General features: G+C 48.5%; 5 protein-coding genes across 5 annotated transcripts; 3 read left to right on the forward strand and 2 right to left on the reverse strand.

The window, feature by feature from the left end:
- Positions 1 to 347: 347 nt before the first annotated feature.
- Positions 348 to 1,747, forward strand: EDB93DRAFT_1220312 (ribosomal protein L10e/L16). The gene is made up of 4 exons (XM_041451136.1): positions 348 to 692; positions 739 to 977; positions 1,031 to 1,276; positions 1,333 to 1,747. The coding sequence occupies exons 1-4, from the start codon at positions 603 to 605 to the stop codon at positions 1,406 to 1,408; spliced, it is 651 nt and encodes a 216-aa protein (XP_041311787.1). The 5' UTR covers positions 348 to 602; the 3' UTR covers positions 1,409 to 1,747.
- A 122-nt stretch (positions 1,748 to 1,869) lies between these two features.
- EDB93DRAFT_742375 (Rad1/Rec1/Rad17) lies at positions 1,870 to 4,035 on the forward strand. Its single transcript, XM_041457296.1, has 9 exons — positions 1,870 to 2,138; positions 2,192 to 2,260; positions 2,312 to 2,381; positions 2,428 to 2,791; positions 2,840 to 2,932; positions 2,987 to 3,008; positions 3,058 to 3,219; positions 3,266 to 3,330; positions 3,388 to 4,035. The coding sequence occupies exons 1-9, from the start codon at positions 2,085 to 2,087 to the stop codon at positions 3,578 to 3,580; spliced, it is 1,092 nt and encodes a 363-aa protein (XP_041311788.1). The 5' UTR covers positions 1,870 to 2,084; the 3' UTR covers positions 3,581 to 4,035.
- On the reverse strand, positions 3,847 to 5,374 carry EDB93DRAFT_1300998 (pyruvate dehydrogenase X component; the record flags this gene model as incomplete). Its single annotated transcript, XM_041454685.1, has 6 exons — positions 4,930 to 5,374; positions 4,737 to 4,879; positions 4,623 to 4,685; positions 4,164 to 4,574; positions 4,042 to 4,111; positions 3,847 to 3,989 (listed from the first exon to the last, which is right to left on the reverse strand). Exons 1-6 carry the CDS (start codon positions 4,988 to 4,990, stop codon positions 3,847 to 3,849), a joined length of 891 nt encoding a protein of 296 aa, XP_041311789.1. The 5' UTR covers positions 4,991 to 5,374.
- Positions 5,187 to 9,821, forward strand: EDB93DRAFT_742537 (uncharacterized protein). Its single transcript, XM_041457297.1, has 10 exons — positions 5,187 to 5,374; positions 5,430 to 5,576; positions 5,629 to 6,622; positions 6,670 to 6,819; positions 6,869 to 7,264; positions 7,331 to 7,907; positions 7,955 to 8,449; positions 8,510 to 8,724; positions 8,774 to 9,391; positions 9,452 to 9,821. The coding sequence occupies exons 1-10, from the start codon at positions 5,322 to 5,324 to the stop codon at positions 9,494 to 9,496; spliced, it is 3,690 nt and encodes a 1,229-aa protein (XP_041311790.1). The 5' UTR covers positions 5,187 to 5,321; the 3' UTR covers positions 9,497 to 9,821.
- A 1,422-nt stretch (positions 9,822 to 11,243) lies between these two features.
- EDB93DRAFT_1246546 (uncharacterized protein) lies at positions 11,244 to 12,941 on the reverse strand (the record flags this gene model as incomplete). Its single annotated transcript, XM_041452465.1, has 6 exons — positions 11,244 to 12,123; positions 12,180 to 12,407; positions 12,472 to 12,510; positions 12,561 to 12,635; positions 12,685 to 12,750; positions 12,805 to 12,941. 6 exons carry the CDS (start codon positions 12,939 to 12,941, stop codon positions 11,244 to 11,246), a joined length of 1,425 nt encoding a protein of 474 aa, XP_041311791.1.
- Positions 12,942 to 14,200: the final 1,259 nt, after the last annotated feature.

The raw sequence follows: 14,200 nt of genomic DNA on the forward strand, positions 1-14,200 counted from the left end.
GAGACGAAAAGCTCGAGTTTGAACACGGTTCTGAGTATCCAACTAGGCCTTTAAGAAAGTTCAGCGCTCGTTGGCAAACAGTCGGAGCATTCCAACGGGCTTCATGTGAATCATGTCACCCTGCCCGCCAGTTTACATCACTGACTAAGTTTCTTTTGGATTTTACCATGTCCGTACCGCATGCCGCAGATTCGACGTATATAGCAGTATGATGATCCATCGTTGACTTAAGAGTAAAACACTCACTACACGTATAAAATTAGGTTGCATGTGGGTGACAAACCAATGACAAACTTCTGTTTACCAAATTTGTATTATAAATATTTCCTTAGTAACTAAGTTAGATAGTTCAAAGTCAGCTTGATTATCTAAGATATTGCGGAACGGGCTCCTCTGGCACTACAGCACCTTCCCACTCACCGTCAAGACACCCGTGTAGCATGTAAGTGTTGCTGTTCCGCATATTCGTCTTAGCACGACTGGTTGGATGTGATTCAAACTGGAAGGATTGGTGGAATTTGAGTGGTCGGGGTGGATGCTATCCGATTACTTTGGATGTGATTCTGTAATACGGGCACTGATTTCAACTCCAGATCACAACAATGGGTCGTCGTCCCGCCCGCTGCTACCGTTACTGCAAGAACAAGCCCTACCCAAAATCACGGTACAACCGTGGTGTCCCTGATCCTAAAGTTTGTTCGCTCACGACTCGTCGCTCAAATCCTCACCTCTCCGCAGATCAGGATCTTTGACCTCGGCCGTAAACGTGCCTCTGTCGACGAGTTCCCCTTCTGCTGTCATCTTGTCTCTGATGAATATGAGCAGTTGAGCTCTGAGGCGCTCGAGGCAGCTCGTATTTGCGCCAACAAGTACGTCACCAAGACATCTGGCAAGGATTCGTTCCACATGCGCGTCCGTGTGCACCCATTTCACGTCATTCGCATCAACAAGATGTTGAGTTGTGCCGGCGCTGATCGGTCAGTGACTTTGCTTTGAATTCGTGGTGTGAGTCCTAGATTTTTTCGTGCAGGCTACAAACCGGTATGCGTGGTGCTTGGGGTAAACCCTACGGCACTGTCGCCCGTGTCAACATCGGCCAGATCATCCTCTCTATCCGTTGCAAGGAATCAAATGCTGCTGTCATCCAAGAGGCTCTCCGCCGTGCACGGTACAAATTCCCCGGCCGTCAGAAAATCATTGTCTCGAAGAAGTGGGGCTTCACAAATGTGGCTCGTGAAGACTACATGAAGTTGAAGGAGGAGAAGAGAGTGTTGCAGTGCGTATCATTTCGGGCTGCTTGGCGAATTTTCAGATTGACACTCTGTTGTGCAGGGATGGAGCTTATGTTCAGTTTATTCGTGCTAGAGGCCCCTTGGAGCAGAACTTGCGCGCTCAGCTCAAAGCTTAGGTCTATACTCATTATGCATATAATTACTCCCAGTGGAACGCTAGTGTAAGGACTGCAAGTGCTTGCATGCTGGGAATTTGTCACTTTGTGCAAGGTAACATATAGCTGCGTGTCATTCGTCAGTTCACCACACCGATCTGGATCGAGCGATTTACCATCCACGTGTTGAAAGGGTATCTCCTTCACATCATGGTCTGCCTTCAGAGACTTCACTGATGCTCGCTTGAATGTGGCACCACACTTAAACTTATATTATTGGCAGTTTCGGATACATTTTAACGTGGAGAATGGTGTCGTCCTTGGCTTTCGCTTCGTAATCGTATATGCAATAGACAGTACAAACAAAGCACTGAACCTGGTGAAGATCAGCCTCAGCAGTGGACCAGAAAGACTGTGACTGAATAGCATTTTGTGGACGGAACGGACTTAGAGTTGGCATCTCAGCTTGACATGATGCGTCGCTCGTACCAACATAAAACCTTACCCAAAGTCCGACACGAGGCTGACAACACCCTCGCAGTGATCGACACGTAGCAAGGCTTTCAAACAACTTTCGAGCACCAGCTCATATACGAATTATTATGTATTTAATAGCACACAACCACTACTACCTGTACCGCGGGAAACGCCGTAAACGACACTCTTGGAGTTCCTTTGTCTAAGGAGCCTCTAAAGAATGTCACAATTGATGTCCCAGCCTGAGCCAAGTCAATCAGATAAGGCCAAACCTGTACGACATTCATCTATCTCCTGGAGCGTACTCCCAGCTAAGAAGAGCTCCAGCTTCTAACAGCATCTGTACACGATGTTCGATATTTCGCCTCCCTCCTACGCGGAATTGGATTTTCAAACGTGAGCGCACTACTTTGAACTGTCATTGATCGCTGAAAAATATGGTTCAAGCAAGCATCTATGAGATTTACAGCCGGCAGTGGGATAACTGTCACTGTCGAGGAAGCGCGAACATTGCTCGGTACGTATCAGTCTATATCCGCAAACATCTGTACAACGGTCCACAGCAACGTCATACATCTATGCGGACCATTTTGACGAGTGGGCGTTCGATGTCGACAATCCACAGGCTGCTCCATCCCAGTTGTCTGCACCTGATTTCGATCGGCATGCTACATCATTTGAAATCCCTTTGAATACCTTACTTGAATGCCTGAACATTTTTGGAACCGCGAACATGTCTTCTTCAAGCAGCACAGGCTCAAAGCACAAGCAGTGGCGGCGAGCCGATGATGCCTCAGACGACGAGAGGGGCGACGATGGGCGCCGTCCTAATGTAAATCGTATCGATCAGCACTTCGGCGGTAACGAGAAGAGGACGAGCATGCGTCTCACATACGCGGGGCCAGGATACCCCTTGACGCTTGTTCTGTAAGCCTTAGATTTCTTGGCACCTTCGATTATACAGATATGTTGCAGTGCGGAAGACTCATCAGGACCCACGACGACGTGTGAGATATCGACTTTCGATTCTGAGCCGAACCTGGAGCTCCCATTCGATGCTGAACAGACGTACGTTGGGTGCCTCCTCAAATTCTTTCTCATTCTGCCTCATACCTTAATTAGTGCCCTCAAGATCATTTTCAAGGTCTGTTTGACGGACATCGAGCTTGTGACGCAGCTCACACGGTGACAAGTCATCATTCTGGCTCCGCGATGCTCTTTCAGAGCTTGATCCGTCTTGCGATAAAATAACGTTGATTGCCAACCCTGTTGCAGATGTCCAGAGCATGCAAAGAGGCGTTCCCGCTAAACCCCTCTTTCGAATACAGGGAACGGGAGCATTTGGCAGCACTGAGGTGAGTTTCTAACTTTGTACAAAATTCAGGTTCCAATCTACTGGAGATGGACTATCCGAACGACAGAGAGGTACTAGAAACATTCGAGTGTTCGCGTAGTGTCTGCTTCAGGTATTGTTATTCGTTATGGTGCAGGTACTCAGAAATGACTGAGATACTCGATATTAGCTATCGATATGCACATATATCACGCACGCTGCGAGCTTTGCAGAACTCAACAAAGACCTCTCTTCGCCTTGAACAGGAGGGTTTGTTGAGTTTACAGTTCTTGGTACCCGTGCCGAGGCCGCGGGGTGGGATGTCAGATTCGTTCATCGAGTTTCGAGTGAGATTTTTTTTTAGTTGCGAAGGCCGAGGCTGATCAGATCAGTGTCTTGCTTTGGATGATGATGTTGCTCAGTAAAATGTGTGCCCGGCTGGTGTTACTGGAGATTGTAACGAGCTATTGGATTCCCAACACAGAAGGAAGTAAGGTGGTGTGATCTGTATCTCGGCTGGACCGGTGCTTCAAAAATTTCATAGACAAATAACATGACCTATGGCAGATTTCACATCGGTGTTATGAAATGAGTATCGATACCCAGAAATCTAAATAACGTCTACGCAACAAGTGCGACAATATAACATTTAAAGTAACCCATCGAAGTACTTGGCAGAGCTGTCTTGTACCTTCGTTGATGATATGGGTATTGGTGCAGCCTTAGGTGAGGAGAATGAAGGAGGGAGGTAGTCGGCGATGATGGCGTCGAAGGTCGCTGGTGTTGTAGGTGCTAGCTAGAGTGTCAAATACCTTACAGCATGATTTACAGAAGGATGACTCACCAGGTGCAGGTTTCATTTTGGCGGCTAGGCCAGAGACAATAAGTTGGCGGATGGCAGCGCCGTCCAATGGCTAAGTGAAGATATGAACAATTGTAAGATCAAGCTCGTGCAATGCGGCATACCTTAACTTCCTCGACCCTTTTCGGCTCTGAAACTTCCTTCTTCGCTTCCTTGAATGTTCCCATCGGACTCGACGCTCTCCCGAGGTATGCAAGTACATCGCCCTTGGTAAGCATGCCGCGAACACCCGTGCCTGGGATAGCTTCTGCATCAACAACGTTGCCTTCAATGAGAAGGCGTATCACAGATGGCAGTAAGTGCTTCGAGTGTTTCGGGTGGTGCGACACTTTGGAAGCTGTAGGTTGAGGTGCTGGTGCCGGAGGTGGGGGCGGAGTTGCCTGAGTTTCGGGTTGCGGAGAAGGTGCTGGCTTGGACTCCTCCTTGGGTGCCTCGAGGTTCGAAATGTCATCTCCTTCCTCAGCAAGGAGGGCAATGATTTTGCCAACTTGAACGTTCTTGCTACCGTCTTGCGCCTGTATTGCATTCAGTACTTGTTATCTCTGTGGAGTGATGAGACAGACGATAATTTTACCCAAGATACCATCATCCTGCGCCTCGACGTCAATAGTTGCCTTGTCCGTTTCCTGTTGAGTCTATCAAGTTCGTGTGCAAATGGAAACACGTGAAGTTCATACAATTTCCAGTAGGACGTCTCCCGCAGAGAAGGACTCGCCTTCCCTCTTCTTCCATGAGGAAATGCCACCTTCTGTCATAGTCGGCGACATGGCTGGCATTTCCAGGTTGGTGATAGCATGCCGGACCTTCGTCTGGTGCAGAGCTAAGAAGAACAGTTATTTATTAGTTTTGCCAGAAGTGAAGCAGACAAACTTCTACGCTGAGCTCGCGACAAAGAGCGAGCAAGGATCAATGCTTGACGAGCAGGCCGCATCGTGAGGATGGTCGACGAAACGTACGACGGTGAGCAAACTGTGAGCCGATTTAATAATTAATCTCTTGATGACACGGTATTCAGTTCGTGGGAGTTCTTGACCCCCAAGCTTTCCTCAGTCTCGTTGATCTTGATTGAATCATTCTCTCCTCCCAAGATCATCATATTGACGCCGGAGAATTCACTAAAGAAATCACACTCTTGAGACACGTTCAACATCCCAGAAAACACCACCAGTAACATTAGGGCTTTCATATCTGAAACAATTTCTGCCCGCAATTTACGTAAACTGTGTTTGGAAACTAGAGTGGTAGACAGTGCTCTCTGTGGTATGCCATCACTGCCAATTGAAGCTCTTGTGGAGGAACGTGTGGCACAGCTCGAGTGAGTGCACTATACTTAATATCCACATACAATGTTCACGCTAGTATATGTGCAGAGTAATTTCACAGCGCAGAAATGAACTCCTTCGCGAAATGTATCGCATGATGAGGAGACGACAAAACGCAGGCTCCATATCCATGTTCGACAATGAGGACGAAGATGGACTTCAGGATTGGTTAGATAAATACGATCTTGACAAAAAGTTCGTAGTGTCATTCACCAAATTTTTTCGTTAACGTGCTCATCCCCGCCAGTCCCGATTCGGGCATGGTGTCAAATATTCTACCGAGCGAACTATCTGCCACTTCATCATCTCCAAATGCCGATGAATTCAAACTAATAGACCTACCTGATGTCATCGATGTAGATTCTCCCATGTCAGAGCCTCCTGCTTCACCTCGCTCCGAATCATCTTTATTACTTCAAGTTCCAGAATCCGATGATCCCTTGGCCACATCGATACCAGAAGGGTCACCCCCCCGCGCCACTCCGATGTCATACAAACGCCCAATACCAGACGATGAGCCAGATGAACTGAATCTCGTAGCCCTTTCGCAGTCGCCGTCTCAGCGATCAGTCAGTCGTCGCAGTCAATCCCTGACCCATCGTACGTCTCGCTCCAAGTCTCGTACATTCTCGCCACGTTCCCCTCAACCTGCAAATGCCGCCCTCGATGAGGTGAGTGAAGTCCAGGAAGTACTCATCGACTTGGAGGAAAGGATGGACATATCCATGGAGGAAGCCAGAGAACCTTCACCTGATCTCGTCCTTCCATCGTCTTCTCCTGTTCAAAAAATTACCCCACGCACCATAGTCCATACCACTGTGGACGTCTCATCTATTCAGCCTTCCCTCCTCATTCCCACCCCCACGTCTCCGGTGACTGATCCGGCGTTCAGCTTCGATGAGGCGGAGAGCGAGGCGCCTGAGGAGACACCGTCTGCTGCCTCAACACCTGTAGAGGCGCCACGACTTCAAAATCAACAACAACAACAACATCATCATCATCATCATTTCAATCCCGCCTACAGTCTACCTCCGATCAAATCATTGCCTCCTGAATATTCTCGCAAGGGTAAGTCTGCCAAACAGAAAAAGCGAGACAAGGAACGGGACAAAGCAGACGGAAAAATCAAGGATGAATGGATACCCATGGGCCTGACCAAGTGGGGTGCGACCATCCGTGCAAACCCTGTCTGGAAGAAGGTCTCTCGTGCCACCAAGTGCTTAAGCACGCGTGATTGGGGTGTATGTGACATAAATTTGTTCTAGATGAAGTACTCATGAGTATGTAGGTCGCCATTGCCGAGGCGAGGCTCACGCGCACCCTCGAACGCGTCGAAAGCCTCGAGAATGTTGCAAAGTGGAGTTATAGGCAACCCAAAAGGCAAAAGAACCTTGGAGGTATGACCAAGACCCACTGGGATTATCTTATGGACGAAATGGCATGATCTCTATGATTCCTGTGGTGCATCTGGCTCACGTTCTAGTCAGAAATGGATGCGTGTTGACTTTCGGGAAGAGCGACGCTGGAAATACGTTCTCGCATTTAATCTGTCGACTGCTGTACTGGAGTGGCATGATGCGGGAAGTCGCCAGGAGAGGGTTAGGCTTGGCATATGTGTTTTATGGAAGCGACCCAGGTCTTCTCAAAATTCTTCTGCGGAAGATGTAGACATGGACTCGCGGCCTGCAGAGCACAATGGGTATACCCCTATGGCAGACGAGTCTGATGGCGATGAAGAGGAGGGAGAGGCGGAGCAAAGAGATATCGCAGACGCTCTAGAGTCGCGCAACGCTTTAGAAGAAGCACTGGATGGTACAGGATCTAACGAGTCCACAGACAGTAGTCAGCACCAGACTCCAGGCCCTGACCATGTTCAACCCAAAGTTGAGGATTTTGAAGATCCGTCAGCTCTGCAGGACTCAAGTGTGATGAATGTGGACGCGCAACAGGAGAACCAGGCCAAGGTCGAAAGCGATGATCAGACTGGTCTCAAGGCGCATTCAACAGACCCCAATCTTGCCTCGCAGCAAAACACGCAGCAAGATGCTGCTCCTATGGGATCATCATCCAAAGCGTTCAAGGCGAGTCTGTATGCACCGCTCAGAGAACAGATAGCATACTCGGACGAGCGAAAGCTTTTCCTCGACGGGGACGACCTTATCCTCACCAAAGCACTATCTGATCTGACCACAGACGACTCTGGTATTGAGCCATCGCTGCCCATCGCTGATCTGTCGGACATTTTCCCCGATCTTCAACCGCTTGGCATGCCAGATGTTGTTTCTGGCTCGAACGATGGGAAGAAGAAGGAGAAGAAGTCCGGAGAGGACAATAGGCGTGTTGAGGATGCCGGGTTCACGAAGATGGCACCGTTGGGTCGCTTTATGCACTCCAAACCGACGCTCCTTGGGCCTTTGCAACCTGCTAAGCATTGGGTGAACGGGGAGTGGATGTTCGCTGAAGAAGCAGCAGTGACTGTGGAATTCGATGGCGCAATTGGGAAGACTGTAGATGACACTGCCTCAGGTAAGTCGCCGTGAGAAAGTGACAGTGGTGCTCAATGTTATCCGCAGACCTTTTTGAGGGCAGTAGACCATCCGCAGTCAGTCCCGTTGGACTGCCATCGAAAGACGGCAAGAAGCGTTCGGATCATCTTTGGAGCTCAGATGAAGACTCCCTTCTCAAAACCCTCGTGGAGAGATATCCCAATAACTGGTTGCTGGTTGCGGATTCATACAACTCTTCACGCGTTACTATTTCTACCGATAAACGAACTCCGTGGGAATGCTTCGAGCGTTGGAGCAGTCGCTTCGGTAGCGGACACAGGGTCCATCCTGATGTCAATTCCCCTGTTAACACAGAGCGCACTCCGCCGCCAGCATCGACGTCAGCTCAAGGACAGATGACCACGAGAGGTGTTAAGCGATTGGCTAGTATGTCAGTTACGCAGAACCAAAGTCCTGGAGCCGGCTTGACATCCGACACCAAAAAACGGCGGAGACATACATTTATGTATGAGACAATGCGCAAAGCCACGAAGAAGCGCGAAGCAGCACAAAAAGCGTCCAGTGAGCTATATTCGTTGTTTACAGTTCTCCAGCACTTATAGGTCCGTGACAATTCATCAGTGAATCAGCGAAAGGCATCCAATGTTCATGATACACATGGGCAGTATCAGAAGATGCCTAAACTGACACCAGCTGAACTGAGTCGTATGAAGTATGAGAAAGAGTCGAGGGAGCAACAAGAACTACTCCTTGTGCGACGTCGTCATGAGGAACTCACTCGTCAGGCAATGATGCAGCGCGACCCGAGGCTGCAAGCCGCCGCAGCCGCAGCTGGTGTATGTGATGTCATCTTTTTCAAGCGCTATTCTGACGGCGAGTTGCTAGCAACCCCAGCAGGCGGCGGCAGCCGCAGCCGCAGCCGCAGCCCAGCAACAGCAACAGCAACCAAATGGGACACCGAGACCAGCAGCCCAGCCCGCACAAGCTGTCCCACAAATACGGACTCAACCCGTGGCGCAGGTCAATATTTCACAGCAGCAGAGAATACCAACACCAATGGCATCGGCGGCCGTTGCGGGGGCTCGTATATCTCCTCAGCACTTGTTGCAAGCTCAAGCTCAAGCCGCCCAAGCTCGTGCCATCGCAGCCGCACAGGCACAAGCTCAAGCTCAATCCCAAGCTCAATCGCCAGTACAAGCTAGCCCTGTTCCTGCCATTAATGGACTTCCTGCTGGTGCCCACTTGTCACCTCCATATCAGTCGCGGGCTGCAACATCATCGCCTGGCGTAGCACCGCAAGCAACTCCCCCGCGTAACATAGGCACGCCATCCAACGCTGCTTCTCCCCGACCACCCTCCGCGCAACCGCAACCATCCATGCAGCCTCCTCAGATGCCTGGAAACACTGTTCCACGGCAGGCTCATTATTTCCCGGTGGTTCCTACGCTTCCCGGTGGTCAATTCACACAGGAGCAAATGGACCAGGCCCTTCGGTTGATGCAGGTGAGCTAACTTCGTCCAATGATAAGGCGAGCCTTTGATAATGGTGCATTTTCTTCATAGCATCGGACCAGCATGCAGAATAGCCAGTATCCCTCGCAGACCTAATATTGCTCAGCACATGTGTTTGGGATTGGCCATTTGTCTCTGGTAGATCAAATCTTCCTGTAAACTTCAACCTTGTCACTGTGTGATATAACTTGACACGATGCTTTGTGCCACAAGTCAGATAAAATATTAGTACCTCAGAGCTTGCGATGACAGGCCGAGGCATAAATTACCGTATGCGCGATGCATCATAACAAATTCATCAGGATTTCAAAGTTTCCGTATCAAAATTATGCTTGTGGTCATGATAAAAATGGCGAATTCGAACAAGCGAAAGTATCAGTTAATCTAACAAGCTCAAATTCGAGAGAAAGTTGATGATACCGCTGTGATTGCTTATCGAAAGGCACGAGTTCGATGAACAACTAGGTATAACTTGGTTGATCAGACTGCCGCCCGTGCATAACCGTTATACCAAAAGGTGGACTCGACAACGCTTTCTTAGACGTACAGATCATTGTGCTGTGACTACGCCTCATCCTTGGTGTTCAAGAATATGACGCTAAGTTCGTGGCCGACTCTGACGTAGAAATTAGCACGACTTCGATTGTCTTCCAGGGGCGTCACGGTGTACATGTATCGACTAGTGGTACTATGCAGAGACGCACTTGCAGAGTGATCTGCAGGGAGGGCAAATTGATCGTCGAAGGGTTCGTCATGGTCACAAGACACCCCTTCGGTCGACTCTTGGACGATATAATTTATCTACAGTAGCAACTCAGGTATCAGCAACTAGTCTTGTGCTTCGTTCGTTTCTGTAAATAAACACAATATATCCCCGACTTGCATGAAAACCTATCTTTGAATGCGAAAAGTATAGTCGGCCTCGCACACGCTGCTGATCACTATCAGCACGGACTCGAAATACAGACTCTCAGTGACCACCTGTTCTCGTCGACAACTCAGAATCGGCGAGCAACGTGACTGGGGAAGTGCTGGAAAAGGTGATTGATTTCGGCTACCTTGGTGATTTTCATAGCATTTGATATAGCCATGGCAAGTTAGACATTGAACCATGGACAGACGTATACCACTATGTAGAGTGCGCATTTCGAGAGGCCGCGTGTAAGATCTGATTGCTGAGGTATGAGAATGCGAGTCAGTTAATGTATACATTAATTATTGTAACATATGTGCTACGGCGGTACGACATCAGCGAACTGATGAGTCCTTGATATGCTAGCCGTGGGATGTATAACGTGGTACAATTCTGCTGTCACTAAATATTATCTTTTATACTGTGGGATAATTGAGTTGTGCATACATACCCATGGATGCCCATAAATCCAGCTCAACATGAACGACTCATGACAATACTGTGACATTCCTCCTTTGTAACCGGTAAAGAGTGCTAGTTGGAGCTAGACAGACAATTACTCTAATGGTGCCAATGGCGGGGCCACCACATGATGCGGCCTGTGCTAAGCCTCTGCGACATATGTACATCAAACGTAAACCAGCTTTGCGGATTGAAAAATCTTCTGTTACGATGGCAGTGCCTACCAGTCTGCCTGCCTCTGCAAGAGTTTGCGCCACGTAGGCTAGCTATTAGTAGTAGCGCCTGGAAAAACACGGAATGCGTATGCTTGAATATGCGAGTGCTGAGAGCAATACTACGTGAAGGAGTAGAATGACAATCACGACAACTTGGTCTGAATGGACCATTTGGCTCAATCGGTCCCTTCTAATGTATGGATTAGTTCACCATCAACGAGACCCAGGAAAAATCATACTCACCCATCCAGAATCAGTAACCGGCCTGTCTCAGGGACATGTCTTTCACGTTGATGGCACGGGTGCTATGGTTATACGACACAATGTATCCACGACCGCTCAACGTACACTTTGTGGCGTGAGATTTCCAACAGTCGTCTCGAGGGAGATATCTCAAGCACCCATTGCACTGGAATTTTTCGCGAAAGTGTTTGCACAGAGTATGTCGTGGGACAGCGCCCTTCTGCATCTTGGTGTTACACCTGTCCCATGTACACGAGACTATGTCGGTGTCACCCCCACGAGCAACCCCATGCCATTTCTGCGCATGGCGCTTGATTGAACCCTTGTTGGTTTTCACCCAAAGGCCGCACGGTGAGTCAGTGCGAAGACATTTGCCGACGGTTATGATGTCGTTGGTTCCCTGACCTGTAAGGTCATCCTTATCCATGGAACAGCCATCGATGTGGTAAACTTGAGGAGAAGCTGACCGCTGTGCATCATGGCTACGAAATGATACAGGTTGGACAGTGTGGTCTGCGAAGTGGGTTGGCTGATGTGCACTAAAATGACGTGTCTCTGTCCTGGATGCTGGAATGGATGATGGTGACTGCAACAGAGGATGAAGGGGTGTCATACCATGATAGGAATGGTCTGAACGATGGTACACTGGATCATAGAAAGCTGTGGATCTGAATGATTCTGTAGCATGCGATTCCGAGACATGCCTAACATCGCCTTCATATATCGGAACAATGGCTATGCTTCCGTATAATGGAGTGCCGCCGAACGGCCGTGATATTGTGTCCGGCCGCGATCGTACAGGATTTGCAAGCACAGGATTTCTATCCGGAATTTCACTTGAAACTTGAGGAGGCGGTCCGAAATCCAATATGTAGCGGTCATTTTCAAAGCTAGATAAGGAAAAAATGAGCCGTGATAAGATACCGTGTATAATAAATTTGAATACCTCGTGCCAACGCTGGAAGGCGGGGTTGCGTGCTGTAGTAGTGGGGGATGAATGGCGTTGCCTTCGTAGCTCTGAACAGTGCCATTGGCTGTGTATGATATATCTATTACCGAAGACTGGAATGATGTGTCCTGCGGCGGTTGCATAGACTCTTCAACAAAAAAATCTCTATTTGAAATACCACTGGGAAAATGAGCAGTCGAACCGACTTCTGCGAAACGGTATGCGCTGAATGAGGAGAATGGAAGGAAGAATGAGCTCCGAGTGACATGCCGTAGACAGACTCGAATACCTCGAACCGTCGATGGCACCAGAATACGCAAAATCATCCCTTAAGATCACCATCAGATGAAGTGGTCGCAGTTTTACCGAACCGCGCACCTAGAGTGTAACTGTGAATAATAACGCGGTAAAAGCCCGGGAGGGACGTTTTCGCGAGAATGCGATGATGTGTCCCTTGTAAATCCGATAAGAAGTGAATGATCGTTTAATGGTAAAGATTCACCTCAACTGGTCAGCCACCAGCAAAGGCAAAATGTTCTGACGTTGAGAATGCCCCGCTGGAAGTGTGCTATGACGAGACTCGTGAGTTACTGGTGCTCCAGCTAACTTACGCCTCACTCACAAACCGCCAAGCTGAGCTATTTGAGTGGTCTTTCCAGAGGCAATGTTGTCGTCTGATCGACCCATACTGATGAAAGTTGTAGGACAGGTGTAGGCGAGGTGGGTGTTATATAAGAAATCAAATACTAAGAATGCCATGAGAAAGGAGGCTCTTCGAAAGAGAACTGTGGCGAAGCCCAACCAAGGCGCCACACCAACCAGTGCCAATGCCGGGTATAGCATCTAGGCCGGCCTTCAACAACTTCCTGTATGCTGCGTGTGGCAATCGGACCGAGGGATAACAGTAAGGTCATTTTAGATCTCAGGGAATGATTCATAAGAAATCTGGATCATAAAACATGTCATTGACCCACACCGTTCAAACCTCCTCTCCGTGGACCCTCTTTGGGAGCATAGGGAGCACGAAATCGACCAATAAATATGGTGCAAGCGCCGTTCGAAACCCAGTTAGTTCACCAATCTCTGCTTAGTAAAACTCCAACCGAGCAATTTATTGTGGGATCCAATTTGACAGCGTGTAGAAAACGAGCCCTGGCAGCGATCAAGACTTGCAAATTTTGCAGGCTGCACTTTCATTAGGCAATAACGCACGCAGCGCCGGCAACCCTACACCCAGGAACCGCAACATCAATATCCGATTCAACAGACTCTGAGCACGCACGTATCAAGACGAAGTGATGTAAATATTTCTGAAGTCAGAAACAATGAAACGGATTGACCAACAAGACAGCAACCCTACATCCAGAAACCGCAACATCAACACCCGATTCAACAGAGAACACGCACGCATCAAGACCTAGTGATGTAAATATTTCATGAGGCATGAAAACACAACACAATGGTCATTTCTTCCCAATCCTATGGTGTTATCGCCATTGCTTTGAACCAAAGGCGTCAAGAACAACGCGAAACTGATGGTCCAACTTGTGAACTATACAATATCATCATTGACTCGGAGACCGTGCACCAGAGAGAGATTTGCCAAAAAGATCAGTTAGTGAGCCACGTAGGAGCTAAAATGCGGTTGACGAGCAGAGTAGGACAGCAGAATGGCAGCATAGTAGGTAACCAGAGAAAGTCAGAAAGCTGGAAGGTTGAACTTAAATACGAATATTTGAATTTGAATAGACGCATGGCTGAGCTGTTGACGGTATTTTGATACATATCCGACCGGAGACTCCGGGAGAAGAATAAAAACCGAAATTATGTAATATCGACGGACTCAGAGTTTCTTGGCTGTGAAGTCTAATGCCGCGTGACAGCCTGTGGTACTGCATTTCCTCACAGCAGTCATTTTACTGCAACTATGAGTAATATTTCCAAGGACACCTGGTAGTGGTACTAATCGATATCAAGTACATCATGATGTATGGTTGATCACGGTGGACAAGGTACCC

This window comes from Suillus bovinus (assembly GCF_016758785.1).
Source record: "Suillus bovinus strain UH-Sbo-P2 chromosome Unknown EDB93scaffold_6, whole genome shotgun sequence".
In the NCBI taxonomy this organism is placed as follows: Eukaryota; Fungi; Basidiomycota; class Agaricomycetes; order Boletales; family Suillaceae; genus Suillus; species Suillus bovinus.

Bases quoted from the DNA above. Each gene is read 5' to 3' on its own strand.
- EDB93DRAFT_1220312 (XM_041451136.1), top strand. From the start codon at position 603: ATGGGTCGTCGTCCCGCCCGCTGCTACCGTTACTGCAAGAACAAGCCC. The intron at 693-738 runs GTTTGTTCGCTC...ACCTCTCCGCAG, and splicing joins GTGGTGTCCCTGATCCTAAA to ATCAGGATCTTTGACCTCGG. The intron at 978-1,030 runs GTCAGTGACTTT...TTTTTCGTGCAG, and splicing joins AGTTGTGCCGGCGCTGATCG to GCTACAAACCGGTATGCGTG.
- EDB93DRAFT_742375 (XM_041457296.1), top strand. From the start codon at position 2,085: ATGTCACAATTGATGTCCCAGCCTGAGCCAAGTCAATCAGATAAGGCC. The intron at 2,261-2,311 runs GTGAGCGCACTA...ATATGGTTCAAG, and splicing joins GCGGAATTGGATTTTCAAAC to CAAGCATCTATGAGATTTAC. The intron at 3,220-3,265 runs GTGAGTTTCTAA...AATCTACTGGAG, and splicing joins GAGCATTTGGCAGCACTGAG to ATGGACTATCCGAACGACAG.
- EDB93DRAFT_742537 (XM_041457297.1), top strand. From the start codon at position 5,322: ATGCCATCACTGCCAATTGAAGCTCTTGTGGAGGAACGTGTGGCACAG. The intron at 6,820-6,868 runs GCATGATCTCTA...CGTTCTAGTCAG, and splicing joins ATTATCTTATGGACGAAATG to AAATGGATGCGTGTTGACTT. The intron at 7,908-7,954 runs GTAAGTCGCCGT...TGTTATCCGCAG, and splicing joins TGTAGATGACACTGCCTCAG to ACCTTTTTGAGGGCAGTAGA.